Raw genomic sequence first — 20,731 nt, forward strand, 5'->3', positions numbered from 1 at the left:
TACACTTTTAATATTTAGTACTCATTTTTGTTCATTTTTTAATTTTCTCGAATGTAAAGTAAATTATAAATATTCAAAAATTATAAAAAAAATTATAAATTTCAATTTTTTGTATACCAATGTGATGAAAATACATAATAAAACGTTAGCTAAATCGTTGACTTAAAAAAAAAAACTCCCTACGTCTGGTATTGTTTGTCATGTTGCGCTTTTCAAAAGTCAATTTGACTAATTTTCAAAATTAAATTAGATCACATTAATTCTATATTTTAAACAAAAAATTAGATATCCTAAAACATATGAAAAGTACTATAAATTGCAATTTTTTACATATTAATATGATGAAAAAATACATCTTAAAATGTTAGTCAAAATTTTTCTAGTTTAACTCTAAAAATAGGGAAAATACCCAAGTACCCCCTCAACCTATGTCTGAAATCCCAGAGACACACTTATACTATACTAAGGTCCTATTACCCCGCTGAACTTATTTTATATGTAATTTTCTACCCCTTTTTAGCTTACGTGGCACTAGTTCGAAAAAAAAAGTCAATCATCGTTGGACCCACAAGATAGTGCCACGTAAGCTAAAAAGGGGTAAAAAATTATTAATAAAATAAGTTCCGGGGTAATAGGACCTTAGTATAGTATAAGTGTGTCTCTGAGATTTCGGGCATAGATTGAAGAGGTACTTGGGCATTATCACCTAAAAATATAAACTATTGACAAATAATATCGAAAAAAAATATATAACAATTAAAAATAGATTAAAATAATACTCAATGACTTACCTATTTATCTTTAAATGCAATTAAAACTCATATGAATATTAATGACTTACCTACTTATTCTTAATGCGATATTTATAACCACGTGAGTATTGTATTTGACATATTCTTAAGAAGCAATAAATAAAGTTTAATTTTATCATATCATTTTAATTATCATTCATCTTACTCATTATTTCTTGAATTTTCAGTTTAAACAAGTAAAAATAAGCATATATTACTAAATATAATAGACAAATAAATATGAAGGGACTATTATCATTTTTACAACCAGACATATATTTATAGATATCATAAAAATTTATTGTGCCTATTTATGGATGTAGTTGAGGAGAAAAAATTGGCAGGTACATAATTAATGGATTTAACTAATTATTGATATTTTCAAGAAAAGCTTCAATTAAATTTAATTTCCTTTTGGAGAAAGTGCACTTCTATTTTAGTGGCATTTTTTTTTCTAATTGAGAAAATATTTCAATAATCTAAGGTTATATAAGTAGGGTAATAGTTAACACACATAAAACATATTATAAAAAGATTCTTTGCATGACTTCGACATTATCTCATTCGTTGTTTTAGCTAATTGTCTCTCTTTTTTTAAGTTTTGAATACTGGAAATCGAAACGAAAATTATATTCTCCTTTTTCACTGTCAAACTATAAAATTTTCATAAAATTAAATATTTGGATGATTACTCGACTTATAATAAGTTATTTAATTGTAACAATAGTTTTATAATATATGCACCTCATTTAATGACTTGACACTTAATGGCCAATCACTATAAGTTAGAGTGATCAACCAGACATTTAACTAGACTATTTTGAGCTATTAGAGTGTATTAATAAGATTAAAAATTCACTCACATGTTTCCATTTACAAATATTTGAAGTAGGGTTGGCATAGGCTAAGCCCATAGTAAATGTAAGTAGAATGGTGAAAATAAAGGATGAATAGACCATAAAAATAGAATATACACAAATATATGTGTGATACACCACAATTTCTTTTAAGGAAAGAGATCTCATTCCAACTTTTGTTCATTATATGATGTAATTTGCTCAAATTCCACCTCTATATCATCCATGAAGTAGTAGCAAAAATTACAATTTCCTTAAATATGCACCCAAGGATGCGACTTAGCAAAATCACGAGGTCTAATGTTTAAATTCCAGGAGAGGCTAATGTACTGGGTGATTTCTTCTCATTTGTTTCGGCAAGTTGCCTGGTAACGATACTGGTGAGAGGTAGTCAATTATCACGTGAAACAATTAAGATGCGTGTAAGCTTTTTCGGATACCGTGAATTGTGCAAATAACATTCCATATGTTTGGTAGTGGAACTAATTAAGATGTTTGGCAAAAGACATTGTCACATATATTCAAAATTAGATTTTTGATTAGGAAAGATGATTACATTTTTCCTAATAATAAATATAATGTAATGTTATGAAACACATGTAATGGTTGGGGAGCTGATTGATTTCCACCATTACTTTATAAGTAAATACCTAACTTATTCTTGAATAATTTTTGTTTCACCTCTAAAGAGAAACAATTTGAATAATTTTCCCTTTGTTGAAGCGACTAAGAAAGGATGTGCCAAAGAACCAAATTAGATGGTCCGATTAATTCAGATTTGTGAGTCAGTAAGATTCGTTAAAGAAGAAAAATGTTGTATGTCGAGATTTTTAAAGGTAAAAAAAAATCTCATCCACTTCACTACGACTGAATATGAGTTGAATGTCAAGTTCCTTTTATAAAGTCAAGTTAAAAGTTATCACATGAATCCTCTTTCATAAAATAAGGTAATAAAACAAGACTTCTAGAGTCATATAGACATAAAGGCTAAAAGTAGACTAGTAGTGAGTGAGGTTTATGATTGCCAACCTAATATTCAGCTACGATTCGACTAATTCAGATAAGTAAATGTTAATAATATTTATGTTTGTGAACTAACCTTAGCAGACGCGGATTAACTAATAATATCTTTGTTATGAATACTAACCTTAGTAAACGCGGATTTACAACAATTGTGACTTGTATCACACCTAAGGAGACCCCTCTCGAAAACATTAATTATTTTCACTAAATAAAAGAAACCTAGCTCCAACATTTTTTTTAATTATAATGATGTTTTGTTTCCAACTTCAAATCAACATTTGACTTCAGAAACATAGTTGAATTGAATATGATATATATGTTTGCTTTCTCTAACATTACTTTAATTAAATCATATCATACTATAGTTGCTTTTATTTCACATAATTAATACAATCAAATCTGTTTAAAATGACGTTGTTTATCTAAATAAAATATTATAACAAAACGTATTATAGAAAACATATAATATAACATATCATAACATGAAACATTATTTTTTACGATCAAAAGAAAATTAGTCTGACCACATAATAATCATATTTCTTTAAGCTCCAATTGGAAATTACATAATTATACAACTTGATATCACAATTAAATTAGTATCAATTAATTATAAAGGGTCAATATTTTTTTTAAAAAAAATGTATTTTTTTCCCCTATCTGTCTCTCTATTTGCCTTTTCCTAGTACTCAAGAGACTCATAATTTAGAAAATTTTAGTTTTTAGTTTATGATTTTATTCATTTTTTAAAAAAGGTTATTTTCAACTACTGAATTTTCAGTCCTTATCATTTACAAAAATTCTAAGATATGATGCCATTTGGTTAATTCAAGACCAAAGATATAACTTTCAAAATAAAAGAAAAAAGATAAATCCACCAATTTAAAAGGACATTTTTCTTTCTTTTCCCCCCCTTTATTATAAATGGTCATCAATTAATCATGGTTAAATAATATATATGTTACTATAATATTTATCTATAATTTAGAATTATGTTAATCTTCTATGTATCGTTTACATTTTATAATTTCCTAAAAAGAGACTTACTTAAGCCAATATTCTTTATGCATCAGCTTTTGGAATCTTATTATTTATCCAAAAGGAACTTAAAAGCATATTAGATGTTTTTTGAAATTCTTAATACCAGTTGGGTATTCCACATGCACATAAAAGTTAACAGCATCTAATGAATTATTATTATATATTACCATGAAGCTCCACTATCATAATTATTTCTTAAAATACAAGGATTCATTATTCCTAATCTAATAAAAAAAAATTTACCAAAACATCAAATCCTACTTTTTGGGAATTGGAATCCACCACAAGTCCACAACTAAGGATTGCCATGTATTGCAAGTAAGAATCATATCAATTCAATCTCTAAGAATAAGTATCACATTCAAGAGCGTGATTTAGTGATTAATGAAGTAAGCGATGAAAGTAGCTCATAAAAAAAAGAGGTTCAACTGAATCTCATTCCCTAAAAAAATTTGTTTTAAATCACAAGTATGAAAATTCTGACTCTGACACTGTGAATATGACTAGAATTCAAATATCAAAAAAGTCAAAAAAACACCTATTGATTTCTTTCTATCCGTCTAAGCGTTACTAGGTGCAGTTATTGGTATGAGGTAGCAAATATCATTAAAGATACTCGAGGTGCGTGCAAGCGGACTAGGAGAATGTAGTTGTTAATGAATCAGCTAAAAGGCATGTGTAATTCTGATTCCAAATTTACATCAACAACTACAATCAGAAAACTTTTTTTATCAGCACCTTCTAGCACTAACAATATTCCAAGCAACAAACATCAGGATACAGAAAATACACATCTGGACCAAAAAAATCAACACATTTAACAACATTCAGGTGAAATAATTTCATGTTAATACATAATTGTCATAAAAATGACAACTGCTTTCAGTACTAATAATCAAAGGTAAAATTTTCTTATGAGTAATGAGTCTACATACTGTAAGGTTAGAGAAAACTCGCGTAAACAGGTTTTTCTCTTGTACCTGCTTTAAAATCAAATTAGAAAAATGATTTTTCTTCAGAATCATGGACCTTCTACTGATGCTGGCCTGCTTCCAAGCCAACATGAAGTGAACACCAAGAATCGAGACCAATGACCATTTCCAAAGGCTTATGCTTTGGTAAGGTCAAGGTTCGGTAAAATGAAAATAAGGATATTTTACCGAGCTATAAGCTGATCGAGCTTCATTTGCTCCATCCATGCACCAAGTTGATCATATTGTTCAATCTGGGAACCAGATGTTGAGCCCTCGCTGATATCTGCACCAGAATCTGTAAGGCCTGATACTCGAGATGCAGATTTGTTCTTAGCTTCCTGTGGTGATTCTTTGACAAGAGATTGGACCCAAGATAGATCAGGCTCTTCTCCATTGTTGGCAAGCTCAAATGATGATGATCTCCTTAGCCTACCAAACTCCTCGCTATTGACAGCCCAATCTGGCTTTCCTGGAGCTATACCCCAGTTCGACCAAGTATCTGAGGGAGAGCCAGCAATGGCAGAAGCAGCACTGGAGCCAAGATCACGAGAGCTGAGACTCCTAAATTGATGTTGCTTGTCACCTTGAGCAAGCATTGAGACACGGGAACTCATGGGTGAGATTGGTTCCATTCCTCGGGGAGACATACTCCGCGATGATGGAACTCCAAAGGAGCCCTGCAATATAGGATTGTCGACATTTCTTGGTGAAAAACTTGTATTAATCGGAGACAACATGGCCTTCTGCTGCTGCAGGTATTGGTTGAAAACCGCAGACTTGTGGGTTGGGGAAAAAACAGCTTGAGATAAAGCTTGGTCAGAAAATCTAGGAGATGACCCCTCAGCAGAAAATAAGTCCTCGAGATTCGAAGGGGTTAAGGTCTTAGGACGAACTGAACGATTAAAAGAATTAGCATGAGTGCTGGACTGCGATAGGCAAGACAGTCCATTTAGTAGCTGCTGTTGCTGCACATCAAAATCAGACAACATAGTCAGGTCTTTAGCAGGGATATCTCTTGCATTTAGTGATGAACGCAAGCGACTGGACTGAAGATTGCTGCCAGGAAGATGCAAAGCTGGGACGTTTTGTGGTGGCCAACCCATGTTTGCAACACCATTAGCCGAGGGTGACATTGGAGGAGTGAACGGTGACGGGGACATGACAGAAACTGAGGATGGAGAACCTGGTATAAGGCCCATTGCAGCAGCAAAATCCATAGCATTGGCAGCGGAAGCATTTGATCGAGGTGACAGAACAGCAGAACCAGTAGACATATACAGTGGCCTGAGTTCCTCTTGCATGTGGGCAAAGAAACAAACTCTTCTATCACAGTTTGTACCATCTTTGCAAAGCCGGGTTCGATATTGTGCAGGATGCAACCAGCACTCAAAAACCCCATGAGCGTACTCGCACATGTCCCCTCGTCTGCAAGCTCCCTTGCGGAACTCAGGGCAAGGTACACAGCTGTAGTGGTACTTTCTTGGATCTCTTCTTCGAGCGTTTTCACCTGGATGGACAAATGGACATTCAGTCCAATCATGGGAGTATGCACGAGAGCATGGCTTGATCTTAAATGAGAACATCCTGAATTCATCTGTGGAGTAGATGCTGTTCTTTATATCAGGCAAGGAAGGATCAATTGGGTACTCTTTCTTCTCCGGAGGAGAGGGCACAGGGAGGTCAGTAGATTTTGCACTCCTTGGAGAAGAAGTGGTATCTGAAGCAGAAGATGGTGATATATTTCCAAGAGAAGGCGAAAGTGGTGGAGAATTTGAGTTTGAACTGGCCATAGACACCCTCAGGTTGCAATCTCCCATACCATCAGTTTTGAGCAGATTTTCTAGACACGATTTGATGGTGTGATCCTTCAGTGAAGTAACTAAAACATCAAGAGGGCGATAACCATAGGCATCTTTGACGTTTGGGTCAGCACCAGCTTCTAAAAGCAACTTGATAGCCTCAACAGCATTCAAAGATCCACCTGAGGCAGCACAATGAAGGGCAGTGCTATTATCACGGCCACAAGAACGATTCACATCAACTCCAGCTAGTGAAAGAATCAGCTTTAAAACATCAATACTACCATACATAGCAGCAACCATCAAAGGGGTTCTATGCTCGAGAACCATTTGCCTTGTACCCTTTTGGCGCCCATACCACATCCCAACCTCATTAATACTGGATAGATCATGCTCAATCCATCTTTTAAAAGCATCTATATCGTTGTTGGATGCAATTTCAAGCAAGCTAGCAAGAGTATCTTCAGTTTCAACAGTCAAATGATTCATGTTCATGTCTGTAGTTTAATATATACCAACTGAAAGAGATGAAAATCAAGAATTAGTATAACAACACAACATATCAAGCAAAATCGATTATGGTAAATCTAGAGCAGCACAGAAAAAGCCAACCTCAGTGACAACTAATAAAAACTTAACTTCAATGGCACATTTGCAGGTTCACGGAGAAGTTGTTTTATTGACAGAACTTAACTTACTGTACACATTAGAATATTTGCACAACCAAGAATTATCTCTATCACAATTAAAAAACTCACCATGCTGAGACGACACGAAAAAGGACACTTATCTTCTGATTCTCAAAGAAAAAGGTAAGGCATATATCAGAGAGACTGATGGGAACAAATACTAATATTCTCTACAGAATGGCAAAACAGAAAAGAAAAGCAGAAAGACTCTGTCTCAATCAAACTACGAATAAATTCACATACTACGCTAGCGTTAGGCCATACATTTTCCTAGTAGATTTTAAAAATTTATATTCATATATCTGTTTGGCCGTGAAAGTTCATCTCAAAATCTAATCTTTAAACATTTTCAAGTTCCCAGACACTATCTCGTACCAATTTCTGGAATTTTCGGACTTCTACTTACAAAAGTTCAAAATTTTCCACCTAAAATACATGTACAAGCACTTCAACTTCAAAATCTATGGCCAAAGAGGACAACTTTTGTAGATTAAAATTCTCAGTTTTCTTGAAAACAGAAAGCACAGATTCTACTATCCCAGAATAAAAAAGTCTTTTAAAATTTTGGTTTTATTTCTAAGGAATATAAACTGACCTTTCAAACCTTATAACAAGATGCTTCAAGCTTTCAGTCCACAGTTCAATTTCTAAAAAAAATCCCCAAATCAACAATTCATATTTCCAACTACAACACAAACAAAAAAAGGGGTTAAAAATTTGCAGCTAATCAACCAAAATCACTGAGCCAAAAGCCAATTAATCAAAAAAACAAGAAATCCCTCAACAACATATCATGTGCAGCATAATCCTACAAGTGGGGATCTACAGTGAGACTGTTTTCGATAAACCCTCAACTCAAATTAAGAATTAACAAACATTAACACAAAAAACATACAAAACAAGGAGAATCAAGAATTGAAAAGCAGCAGACCAAGAACATAACAAACAAATGGCAAGTTCAACAAAATCAATTCTCACCAAAAATTGAGCTGATTAGATCAAAAAAGATGAAATTTTTAAGACCAGCAGCAGCTCTTCAGTACTATTTCATGTCTTAACAGGACATATATATATAGATATAGAGAGAGAAAGTAGGCAAGACTTGATTTTTATAGATCTAGAGAGAGAAAAGGAGAGTTGGGGAGAAAAAGAAGGGATTTTTACAGATCTAGAGAGAGAAAGACTTGATTCTTCCTATTTTCTCTTCACCATTTCCTATGTTTTCTCTCCCTCTCTTTTCTCTTTCTTGATTTCTCTATAAATTTTCACTCATTAGTTAGTATATTCATCACTCTCAATTTACCTTTTATATAAAAAAAAAATAAAAAAATTACTCAATACATTTAATTTAATTATAAATACAAATTATTACACTACTGATTTTTGATTTTGGCTTATTTTCTTTTTTTAGTTTATTCGAAAAAATATATCTTTTTCCTTTTCGAATAACTCTTTCATTTTAGTCTTTCCCATTTAAAATTACAAAATTAAAAAAAGATTGCATTTTGGTACCTTCTGAAATAAGTATATCTAATTTAAGATTACAAAATTTAAATTTTTTTTTTTTTTCATAAATTACGTACTTAATCAAAACAAAAAAATAAAAATGAAAGCATTTTGGTACCTTCTAGAATACGTATACATAATTTAAAATTACAAAATTTAATTATATTATTTATTTTATAAAACTATGTATCTAATTAAAATAGAATAATAAAAAGAAATTGAAAGAGTAATTACTAATATATAATAACATTTTGATTAAAATTAAAATTAAAGAAAAAAAGGATTTTGGTACATTCTATATATATTTTTAATTTAAGATTGCAAAATTTGGATACATTCTTTATTTTCTTAAATTACGTATCTAGTTAAAACAGAACAATTAAAATAGTATGGGGAGGAACAATCAGTATAAAATACGTTTTGATTAAAATAACAAAATTAAAATTCGAAAAAATACCTTATAGAGTATGTAAATTTAATTTAAGATTACAATATTTGAATATATTATATTTTTAAATTATGTATCTAATCAAAACACAAATATCAAAATGAAAAGGAAAGAGTAACAGTACTATACAATAATATTTTGGTTGAAATAAAAAATTAAAATTAAAAGGGAAAAAAAGCATCTTGATACTTCTAGAATAGATATCTTTAAATTTAGATTACTAAAATTCAAATAAATTATTTACTTTCTTAAATTACGTATTTAATCGAAATAGGACAATCAAAATGGAATAGAAAGAGTAATAAAAAACATACATTATCATTTGAGTAAAAATACAAAATTAAAATTGAAGGGAAAAAAGCATTTTGTTATCTTCTAGCGTACGTATCTTTAATTCCATATTACAAAATTTAAATATAGTATTTACTTTTTAAAATCATGCATTTACTTAAAACGGGAGAATTAAAATGAAACGATAGGTCTAATCAGTAATATTCAAAATATTTTGATTAAATCTTGTTGCTATGATTTCTTTTCATTAATTTTTTGGTTATTCAATTTTTTAAAATATATTTTACTTGAGTTAAAGCTCCATTAGAAATAGGCTATTTATCTTAATAAAATAAAAAATAATAATATATACAATATCTTTTCGAAACATCACTTATAAAATTATTCTAAATATGTCATTGTTATTGTACATTATATTAATAAACATATTGTCATTTGCCACAAAAAAGAAATCATATGGTTCCAAAAGCAATAAAATTACGAAATGAACTCAAAATCTCATTAACAAAATAAAAATTTAAATAGTTAAAAAACTAACATTGACTATTTATAACATAGAAACTAAGATATACAATCTTTATTTAACTCGAATAAAATATTTTTCTTTTGTTTTTTATTACTAGTTTATATTTTAATTGTTGTCTTATTTAACTTGGGAGTTTGTCCAAAAATCGTAACGTCCAATAACTTGCAATGATGATGACACAAGGTATTGTCTCCATTGGGTAAAACCTTTCGGTTACATACGTTTTTGGTCAAAATTTATCGATGGATTAATCTGAATTCACGATTTTAAATAAATATTTTATTATTAAAATTTGAACTACGATATTTAACGTGAAATCATATCTTATCGTAGCTTTAAATTGTTAAATTATGAAAAGAAAAATTCAAAAGTAATAGACTTAATGACTTTGGTAGTTCATATAATTATGAACTCTTACTTGATCATTCGTATTAATAAACCTTAATTATTATTATCAATCTTTAATATTTTCAAGTATATTAATATAAGTCGTCACAAAGCATCTTTAAATTTAGATGGCTCGGAATTAAATAGTTGGTAGGAAGCGTTTCTTTCTAAATGAAGTCTTATGTGGAGCGAATTTGAAACCGTCAAATTCAGTGACGGAATTAGGAATTTAATAAAGAGTGTCCAGAAACAACTTGTTATGTTAAAGGTGTCCAAAATATGTTATTTAATCATTTCATATATCATTTTATTTATATATGTGGTATTTTTTTCTGACGAATGGTGTCCAATTAGACACCCTTAACAACATGTAGCTACGTCATTAGTCAAACTCCAATACAAATATCAAACATATAGGAAAAAAATATATCTTAACTTATATTCAATGAAATACTTGGGGGAAAAAAACTTATAACAAAACATTCCATCTCTATACCAAAAGCATATTTTGAAGGCATTTGATATATATTTGAGTTAAAAAATGAATTATAAAACACAACATGACTGTTAAATTTCACACTTATAGGTAAAAATATTAATAAAATCTAAAACTAGCGAGTGTCTTTGGATTTATTTTATTTTTAAAAAAAATAATCTAATATGAACAATAATAAATTTAACACATTAAACAATCATATTCAGTTAACTTTTTTGGAGCAAGATCATATCGAAATGAATTCTAATACATAAATAGATATCGCAATAACAAAATTAAGATCATATAGTAATATAATATATAAAAAAAAATTATCATGGTAATAATTTTGATTATTCAGAATACGTGGTTGATGGACTTTTGATTGATGGATGGTCCACTAAATCCAAAACCTTTTAACTAGTTCGACGATACATTTTTTTAAAAAGCCCATTTGTGATTGAAGCTACTAAAATTACAAATTGTTGCCATGTGTGTGATCAATAATTAAAGTTCCACTTTTAATGTTCACTTTTTTAAAAAGAAAATATTTTATTGTCATCTTCCACAAATAAATTTGGGTGTTTTTGGTTGCAGCCACACTTTTTTTTTTCTCTTCTTCCACACTTTGAATGTGTTAAAATATTAACAATTTCATACGAGGTAGTTTAGAGTTAATTATTTAGATAAATATTAGTTTGTAATATTATTAGTTTGCAATTCAATTAGAATTGTCAAAAAGGATTTGTTCAGTTCTATCAGGTTCAAGCCTTATGAATCAAGGAATTTCAAGGGCTAGGGCGGATCGATTCTTCGTTCGAGAGGGCCTGAAAATGTTCAACTCAATCCAATCCTAAAAGGGCGGAGGGTTGGGGCGGCCTAGCTCTTTTTTTTTTTTTATATTCAAACTTAAAATTTTATAATATTAAGAAAGTGAGAAGACTTTCAAATCAAATGACATACAATGGTGTTATTTCAATAACACTAACACAAAATCTAGTATAGTTAGAATGTTTTAGGATACTTGATATGCGAGATGCATTTGGTGTGATGCATCTCGAATAAGAGAGTGCAAGCGAGATGGGAAGGACAGCTCTAGTAAAACGTCTGAAACTCAATTGTGACATTTAATTCTGTAAGACTTATGCTCTAAGCAGCTGATTGTATGCCATAAGCACACCCAAAGTCCAACGTACAAGGCTCACCTAATAGATTTTATACAAATTTATTTAATAATGTTGACCCTCATAATTCTTGAATAAATGAATGATACTTAACTATTTTTTAATATATAAATATAATAAGATTGAGAGTAACACCAATAACAAGTTGTAGTATCACATCTCTACTATTTGATAACAATGTGAAAGTGATTATATATTACATAACATTCTTTTTAAATATACATAGACAAATTCACTTATTGAATAATCATATTTTATTTAGCTATTTGAAAGTAATTTTATTTTTATTCATGATGAAGTAATTTTTTATTATAATATTAGTAAGTTTTTGATTATTTAATTTTTTTTTTTGTATGTAGATGTATAGTATGATAATAATATATTTGTTAGAAATAATGATTCTTCTATTATTATAAAGTCAAGCTATTATATTATTTATACATGTATAATCATGTTAGTTATTCTATTTTCTATGAGTTCTCCTAACATGTTTGTAATTATTTCAAATTATTGATGTATATTTTATAGGAAAAATTATATATAATAGCAAATTAATAATTTAAAATAAATGGAGTAGCTAGGGTTTGATTTAATTGTGTTCCATAGCAAACGTTTGCAACAAATTGCCAAACGCCTCTCTCCCAAATATCTCGCTCGCTTTCTCACTTTTTATACAAACACAAGTGCATAAAAATTGTTTCTAATTGTATAAAGCAGAGAAAATTGTATAAATACATATATTTTTGTTCGCCTCTCTCTCCTCTTCCAGATCTCGCTCGCCACTCTCCCAAATCTCGCTCGCCACCCTCGCCTTTCTTACTTATACAAACAGAAGCGAAATGTATAAATTGCGTTTCTGTTTGTATAAAGCGTGAGAAAATTGTATATACACATGCAAGTACATATATTTTCATCCTATACACTTATAATTATACAATAAAATATTCTCCTGCCCAGTTTCTTTTGTCTTTCTCTCTTTCTCGTTTTAAACAATTTTCTAGTTGTATCTAATTTCTCTCTTTCTCATTTTATACAATTCGATTTAATTGTACATTCCTTGTCAAGTCTCTTTTGTCTTTCTCTTTCTCATTTTATACAAATTCAAATTGTATATAATCATTTTATACACTTATAACAATACAATTCGTTTTATATACTTCATTTTTATACAGTTCTCTGCCCAAGTATCTTTCCCTTTCGTGTTTCATACACTTCGTTTTATACAATTTGCTTCAACTGTATATGTATAGTGAATTATACAGTTTCCATATTTGCTATGGAGAGCAATTATACAAACTTTGTTATAGCATACAAATATGAAATTTTTATTTGCTATATTTAAAAGTTTCCCAATTTTATATTATATTGTAAATTAAAATTTTATTCTAGATAAATTATATTTAAATAAATTTTATATATTTAGAATACATAGACAAATCATTAATCAGATGTGGTATATAAAGCTTTTTTTTAAAAAAAAAAATTGTAAGTATTTTCTTTTTGCCGTGAATGTCTCTTTTTTTTAAAAAAAAAGAAGTTTAAACTCCTATAGAATCTTCCTTCACTCTTTTTTTTTCCGGTTAATTTTCAATCCTTTTTTTAGATGTAAAAAATATTTATAATTTTTATCGAATTATTTTTTCGTTTCAATTTATATATTAAAATAATTTGATTTCATATATATATATATATATATATATATATATATATATATATATATAATTTTGGTTATATTTTGGTTAAATTTCGACAATTTTATTTAATTTTTGGTTAAATTTCAATTTATATGAATTAAAATAACTTAATTATCATTTTTTTTAAAAGGAAGAAGAAAATACTTAATCAATTACTAGGAATCCATAACTTTCCTTTACGTGGTTAAAAATTTTAAAATTGTCCCAGTATTTATTTATTTTTAAAAAAAAATAAACAGGGAGTTAGCCTTTAATTAGGAACAACCACATTAAAATAATAATAATAATTATTATTATTATTTTAAAAAGAGATCAAACCATCCGGGGTTTTAACGTAATCAAATTTTAATTTATTTTTCTTAGATATATATCAATAAATTTTTTAAATGAATGGAAAAAGAACGGCACACTTCTACAACTAACTACTAATTAACAGTTTAACGTATCATATTATTGTTAATTATTTATTTATTTATCAATTTTTAAATTTATTAAATAAGGAAAGTTTTGCATTACTTTTGTATTAGGATAATTTTATGTAATTGCTTTTTTGAAATACAACGATAACTATTTTTTTTTTGTATTTATATATATCCCACTTCTTCTAAAATTTGGTTTCCATTTACCCTATTTTATACAAACCAAAAACTTATATATAAGGCATCATTGTATACAGTTTTATATATTAGAAACAAAATACAATAGAAAAAAAAAGGGGAGTTTTGATAAGAGTTATGAGGATCGCAAGAATTAACGACGATTCTCCAGATTTAGAATTAGGAGTTAGATTTCTACCGACGGATGAACAACTTATTCGCTATTTGATAAGATTTGTTGCTTCTAACAATTTCATTTGCAATGATATTCCATTGGAAAATATTTATGGGAGTTAATGGAAGCAGGGAATAAATATTTTTTTGGTGATTTATGGAAGAAAACCAGGAATGGCTATCTGATTTAGTTTCTTAGTCTAATTCTTGTCAAAAATATATAGGTAGTTTTGATGCATATAAGATATTCAGCAATGTGTATCGAGCAGACATAATCCATCTTGATGTTTCTTCAGGGAATGTGTTGCTGAAGTTGAAATATCCCAACTTCTTGATCCATCTAGAGTAGTAGTGCTGTTGCTGGCTCATTTGGATACATTCCCACAGGTATATTCTATGGGCTTACTACCTCATGTTTCAATTTGTTTATCTTATTTTCCTTTTTAGTCGGTCCTTCAATTTGCTGAGAAAGTTGATGAACGATATGACAACACAACCCCAGTTGCCTATCTGCACAGATGATCATCAACTTCCTCAGCAAATCGTCACGTTTGCAATGCTATGATGAATGAAGGAAATATTAATGCTGAATCAGTTGTTCCTTAGCACAAAGAGCAAGTGCAATATGTTATGGTACCTTCCACTCAATAGGATGTTGGCATTCAGTCATTGCTATCAGAAGACCATAATGATCCATCAACATTCACTAATGAGATGATGGATCAACTTGTATGCAGTTGATACTAGTCTATTGTTAAGAAAATATACATAGTTTTGATTTATGTGTAATGTATATAAATGAGAGAACTAAACTCTCAACTTAAAAGATTTTGATGTATACTAATTGCTTATGTTTTCGCTTCTCTTTTTGATTGATTTAGTCTTCTTCCCTCTTTGTTTACACAACCTGAGGCAATTACAACAACATATTCAACCACAAGTAGGGTATAATACAGATGGTTGAGTTTACGCAGACGTTAACAAATAAAAGAATTTGAATCTGAAATGTTGTATCATTAAATAACTGGTATCCATAACTGAACAGTTGAAGCATACGATGCCAACCTATATACAACCACAATAATCACCTTTCTACCCTTCACCATATTTTCTCGGATTGTCCAAACGAAAAGCAAAAAGAAAATGACACAACATGATTACAACTCAAAGAACACATGAATGTTGCAGTCGTCCCCAAGTTAATTGATCCACCCTCAGAAGAAAAAATACAGAGACGAAATAAAAAATGGCAGATCGATGGGTGAACAGGAAAGAAAGGACGAATTTAGAAAGCCAAAAGCTGAGTTCTAGTACTTACTCAAGATGTCATATTTTGGCTTTACTTAATTAGCTTTGTAAGGATCCATCCTTCATCAGTTTCAAACTGAGACTATTATATCGTTCTCGTGAATACTGTCTTGATGCCTTCCTCCAATCTGTTCCAGCCTTCATCATAGTAGAGAATTCATCGTAACTTATCCGTCCATCCTGAAAGAGAATGAAACGTAAGCACATAATCATGCATGACAACGTCGTTTTCTTTTTCCTAATCTCAGGTTCATAGATTCAACGGGATAAGAATAGTACACAAGGAACCAGATCATATAACACAGAGAATATGAAATATATTACTGACCTTGTCAGTGTCTACATCTTGCATAATAGCATTGATAACTTCTTCACTGTTGGTTTCAATCTCGTCATCTAAGGCTTCCCTTAATTCCTCAATCTCTATATATCCATTTTGGTTCCTATCAAAAAAATCAAATGCCTTCTTCAGGTGCTCCTCATTTGCCATCTTTCTTAGATGGACTGAAATTGCTACAAATTCCCCGTAGTCCAAAAATCCATCTTTATCGACATCACCCTGTGAAAAATATCACTGATTAGTTTCCTTTGTTCCTCCCATATAACATTATAATGTCGTGGTTAGTATTTCTTATGAAGTTATACAAGTCAATCAATGGGGCATGGAGGGGGAAGTTATCAATAATCGAAGGAATATCCCATTTAACTACTTTGATTGGGTGCGGGGAGCCTAACAGCAGCAGTAGAATATTGCTTTATTTTGTCTATTTTATTGTTTTGAGATGGTTCAAGCATTCAACTAGGTAATATAAGAGGACCATAAGTCAAATACAACACACAGAATTCGATACTTACAACATCCATAAGAATCTGTACATCAGATTCGGGAATTTGATGGCCAAGTTTCTGCAACCCAACTCTCAACTCGTTAACGTCAATCTTCCCTTTGTTACTTATATCCATCAATTGGAATCCCTCCTTTATTCCAGCCACTTCGTCCACTGTCAAATGCTCAGCAATCACCTGTGAGGTAGAAAAGCAATTTTATTGAAGAAAACTCAACCCAAGACTAGCAGCTATTCCGAGAAAATTATTCACAGTAAAGAAAAGAAGAAACATCAATCTTAGAGTTGGAATCGCACCCTTAAAGCTCTTTTCTTTAGCTTGTTCATCATAGAGAATTGCTTGAGCCTTGCTTTCACTGTTTCACCCAAAGAAACATTTGGAGCCTTCTTTGCATTTTGTATCCAGGGATGATCTATAAGCAGTCAGAGCAAAAAAGTTAAGACAATGAATAATGAATTTTCACATGGCTTACGAAGTAAATGAAGAGAACTCTTTTAGCCTGTGCTTTACCTAGAACCTTTTTTTTTTTTTTTGAGAAAAAAGTGCTTTACCTAGAACTTCTTGAGCAGTAAGCCTCTGGCTAGGATCAGGGTTAAGCATCTTCTTCACAAGGTCTTTTGCATTGTCGGATACCTTAGGCCAAGGGTCCCTTTTAAAATTCACAACAGAACGAATGATTGCTTGTGCAACTCCTTGTTCAGTTTCTGCAATGAGAGATTTTTTTTAATAAAAACACCATGCTGACCATAACAAAAAACAGTACTAGTATTTTAATAGTTGATTGATAAAATAATATAACAGCCAGATAAACTTCTTGCTTTGGACAGTTATTCTGGAGTAAAAACTAAAAGAGCGAATAAAGTTGACTTGCCAATCACCGTTTGCTTGGAACAGATTATTAGGAGGACCAATTAATATACCAAAAGAAACTTCAATGAGAACTTTCTTTTACCAGCAATGCTTATTTAAGAATGCCATCAGGCTATTTTGGAAGTTCAGAGTATCAATTTAGAGGGCAAGGATCAATTGTGGGCAAATTAGAGCAAGTCAAGATGCATTTACCCGAGCCATTGTCAATTTGTATATACCATGTATCCTGGTTCAATTTTTTTAGAGAGAATTGCAATACACAAAATAATACTCTAGGGGCACACCGCGCAAGAATTATTTTCCCTTTATAAATATTATAACCAACAAGAAAATATGGATAAAGAGTTCGCATCTCCAAATAGTCTGGTGAAGTAGCAACATGCAAGATATTTGTAATGTGAATCACCAATAACTAGCCCTTCAAAGGGTAAGGACACTAACCTGCCCAAAATGGTGGAACACCACATAGCAAGATGTAGAGAATTACTCCAGCACTCCAGACATCTACTTCTGGACCATAGTCTCTCTTCAGCACCTCGGGCGCCATGTAGTACGGACTTCCCACAATTTCGTTAAATCTCTCACCTGTAAAACCAATATGACAAGCTAAACGGTGAATATAACGTTCAAGTATTCAAAAGCAGCTAGATACAAAAATATTAGGAAATTTACCAGGCTTAAAGAATACTGAGAGACCAAAATCAATTGCCTTCAATGGTGCTGTCTCTTTCTTGTTTTCAAACAAGAAATTTTCAGGCTTGAGGTCCCGATGCATAACTCCATGCTTATGGCACATCTGTAACCCAAACAAAAAGAGAAGTAATTAAATATTGAATAACCAACCAGCCATGATTGGAAATAATTTAGACATGTGTGAATTTTGCAACTTGTCAAGCAGTTAATATCTTTCCTTTTAAAGGTCTCAGATAGTTGATCTCAGCTTATTGAAAAATGACAAAATCTCTGAGACAAATGGTGCAAAGAGAACACACACCAATTACTCCACAAACGGGTCGTTTTCCCCAATGTTGAATTGGACTACTTAGCGTATCACGCCATCCAACTGACTGGGAAACGACAAGTTTAGAGCTTACTTGGTATCAGACCAAAAAGATCTAGAGAAAATGCCCATGCAATCTCACCCCTTTATCAGTTTAACAAATCCTGATTGCCAACAAGCTAGTTCCCTTAATAGAGAGCTGATCTACTTAGCATGATAACGGCATTTTCATTCCTCTACGTTATTCAACACATTCTTATATCACTAGTACCCTAAAGCATATTAAACAATCATGGCAATTCATTAAGCTGTTGTGATGATTCTCCCATTCTACTTCACTAACATAAATTTCACATCTAAATAACACAATTAAGAGTAGATAATCAAATAACCAAGGATTAACACAGCATTAAAAACAAGTCTTCACCTGAATCACTTCAACAATTGTGCGAGTCACCGCAGCTGCTGCCCTCTCGGTATAATGCCCCCTTGCAACGATCCGATCAAATAGCTCACCACCCTCACACAGCTCCATAACTATATGCACTGCATTATCATCCTCATAAGTATCCTTTAAGGTTACAATATTAGGATGCTTAGGCAAATGCTTCATGATCTCAACTTCTCTCCTTACATCCTCGATATCCACTCGAGTCCTAAGTTTCTTCTTCGATATTGATTTACAAGCATACACTTCTCCACTTACTTTGTCAGTAGACAAATATGTAACCCCAAATTCACCTCGACCAAGCTCACGCCCTAACTCATACGTTGCCTCAATATCAGTACCAGTTGGATTATCCAACACATAGGACTTGTGTCCATTCCCATGATGACCATAATCAACAGAAAATGGATTTGGCTTATTCTTCCCCCTTTTCTTCTCCTCTGTTTCTGAAGTTTTTGGTACTGCACAACAATTACCCATTGAACCAGATCCTCAAAACCCAACTTCTTCAAAACTTTCAGCTAAAAGGGTCTCAAGATCTTAACTTCCCCACCTAACTAACACAACAAAAAGCTTCAATTCTCACCTAAAACTAAAAGGGTCTCAATATCTAAACTTTCCCTACCAAATCAACACACAAAAATCTCAACTTCCACTAGTCAAACTTCAACCAAGATCCAATTTTTACAAATTTTTTACCTAGAAATCAAGAAAACAAGCAAGTGGATTCCCTTAAATCCTTGAAAACTCCAATACCACCTAACAAAAATCTCAGATCTCACAAAACCCAATTCAATTTTCAAACTTTGGAGCTAAAAAGAACAATAAACCCTGAGGTTTTTGCAAAAGGGTAATCTAAACAAATGAAAATTGAAGTGTTTATAGATGAAAAAACAAGATCTGAACAGAAATTTAACGCGTGAAGAAACCCAATTTATATAAACAAGAGAAGAGAAGAGAAGCAAAGGTCAAAATTGGGTTCATGGAAACTTCCCAACTATGCACATTACTCTTGTGAATGTGTGTATTATTTTGACCTTTTCTTGTTTTTCTAAATTGTCCAAAATCAAGAACCCACTTTGGAATAAACAAAATGGGATTTTAAAAATATATTTTGCATATTATAAAAAATGTCATCTTTTTTGTAACAAATGCATATTGGTGAAAAAGTATTGGCTAGGGAGTAATAATTTGCTTACAAAAAGTTGGTCCATCTCATCTCTTTTGTCATCACCAAGAATCCAACCCCCCCCCCCCAACCCACCCACCTCCCTCCAATAATATTTGATTTCTAATACGGTATTTGATTTGAAGGTGAGTTGTTCGAGCATTACATTTTGTATAAGTTATATTATATTTGATAGTTGATTAAGCGATAAAACGATTCATGTATAAAATCAATATGTTTGATTTTCAATCTGTATAACTAATACAAATATTAATCACGAGAGAATTCATGTATTGTTTATGTAGAATATGTGACATTACTATAATAACTAATGCATGGATCACTAGTATCTTCATAGCTTTAATCTACTACAAATTAACTCCTAGAGTTTTATTTGGTTGGTGATTAAGTTATTTCGAGATTGCCTAATTAACATATTTTTATTGCTAATTGTTTGGTTCATTAAACTAATAATGAGATATACGAGATGCATGTGTGTATTCTATTTAAAATAGATAAAGTGATATAAATTTTATTTAACTTTTTTGATTTTAACTTAAAATAATAATCTCTTAATCCTCCAATCAAACTATTTCTTAGCTAAATTCTCATATATATTTTTTCCCATAAATTTTA

At 30.9% G+C, this 20,731-nt stretch overlaps 2 protein-coding genes across 6 annotated transcripts; both read right to left on the bottom strand.

The window, feature by feature from the left end:
- Positions 1–4,507: 4,507 nt before the first annotated feature.
- On the bottom strand, positions 4,508–8,500 carry LOC101260490 (zinc finger CCCH domain-containing protein 30). 3 transcript variants are annotated; one of them, XM_004249149.5, is made up of 3 exons: positions 8,153–8,500; positions 7,770–7,859; positions 4,508–7,003 (listed from the first exon to the last, which is right to left on the bottom strand). In XM_004249149.5, the coding sequence occupies exon 3, from the start codon at positions 6,978–6,980 to the stop codon at positions 4,869–4,871; it is 2,112 nt and encodes a 703-aa protein (XP_004249197.1). In that variant the 5' UTR covers positions 6,981–7,003; positions 7,770–7,859; positions 8,153–8,500; the 3' UTR covers positions 4,508–4,868. The 3 variants fall into 3 exon arrangements, with proteins under 3 accessions (XP_004249197.1, XP_004249196.1, XP_069146762.1); XM_004249148.4 differs by lacking the exon at positions 7,770–7,859 and having other exon boundaries at positions 8,153–8,457; XM_069290661.1 differs by lacking the exons at positions 7,770–7,859; positions 8,153–8,500 and adding an exon at positions 7,098–7,708.
- Positions 8,501–14,895: 6,395 nt separating this feature from the next.
- LOC101260188 (calcium-dependent protein kinase 32-like) lies at positions 14,896–20,126 on the bottom strand. Of its 3 annotated transcripts, none has more exons than XM_069290606.1 (9): positions 18,907–20,126; positions 18,152–18,275; positions 17,921–18,064; positions 17,161–17,313; positions 16,906–17,021; positions 16,619–16,786; positions 16,092–16,322; positions 15,774–15,943; positions 14,896–14,965 (listed from the first exon to the last, which is right to left on the bottom strand). In XM_069290606.1, the coding sequence occupies exons 1-8, from the start codon at positions 19,405–19,407 to the stop codon at positions 15,803–15,805; spliced, it is 1,578 nt and encodes a 525-aa protein (XP_069146707.1). In that variant the 5' UTR covers positions 19,408–20,126; the 3' UTR covers positions 14,896–14,965; positions 15,774–15,802. The 3 variants fall into 3 exon arrangements, with proteins under 3 accessions (XP_069146707.1, XP_010312078.1, XP_004249195.1); XM_010313776.4 differs by lacking the exon at positions 14,896–14,965 and adding an exon at positions 15,070–15,362; XM_004249147.5 differs by lacking the exon at positions 14,896–14,965 and having other exon boundaries at positions 15,449–15,943.
- Positions 20,127–20,731: the final 605 nt, after the last annotated feature.

The sequence above is a fragment of the Solanum lycopersicum genome, chromosome 10, assembly GCF_036512215.1.
Source record: "Solanum lycopersicum chromosome 10, SLM_r2.1".
NCBI classification, from domain to species: domain Eukaryota; kingdom Viridiplantae; phylum Streptophyta; class Magnoliopsida; order Solanales; family Solanaceae; genus Solanum; species Solanum lycopersicum.

What these genes read in the sequence shown, in the direction of transcription:
- LOC101260188 (XM_069290606.1), bottom strand. Translation starts at nt 19,407, where the DNA reads ATGGGTAATTGTTGTGCAGTACCAAAAACTTCAGAAACAGAGGAGAAG. An exon ending in TACAGATTCTTATGGATGTT is followed by an intron (nt 16,323 to 16,618) that starts GTAAGTATCGAA and finishes TATTTTTCACAG; the next exon opens with GGTGATGTCGATAAAGATGG. An exon ending in AAGATGTAGACACTGACAAG is followed by an intron (nt 15,944 to 16,091) that starts GTCAGTAATATA and finishes ATTCTCTTTCAG; the next exon opens with GATGGACGGATAAGTTACGA.
- LOC101260490 (XM_004249149.5), bottom strand. Translation starts at nt 6,980, where the DNA reads ATGAACATGAATCATTTGACTGTTGAAACTGAAGATACTCTTGCTAGC.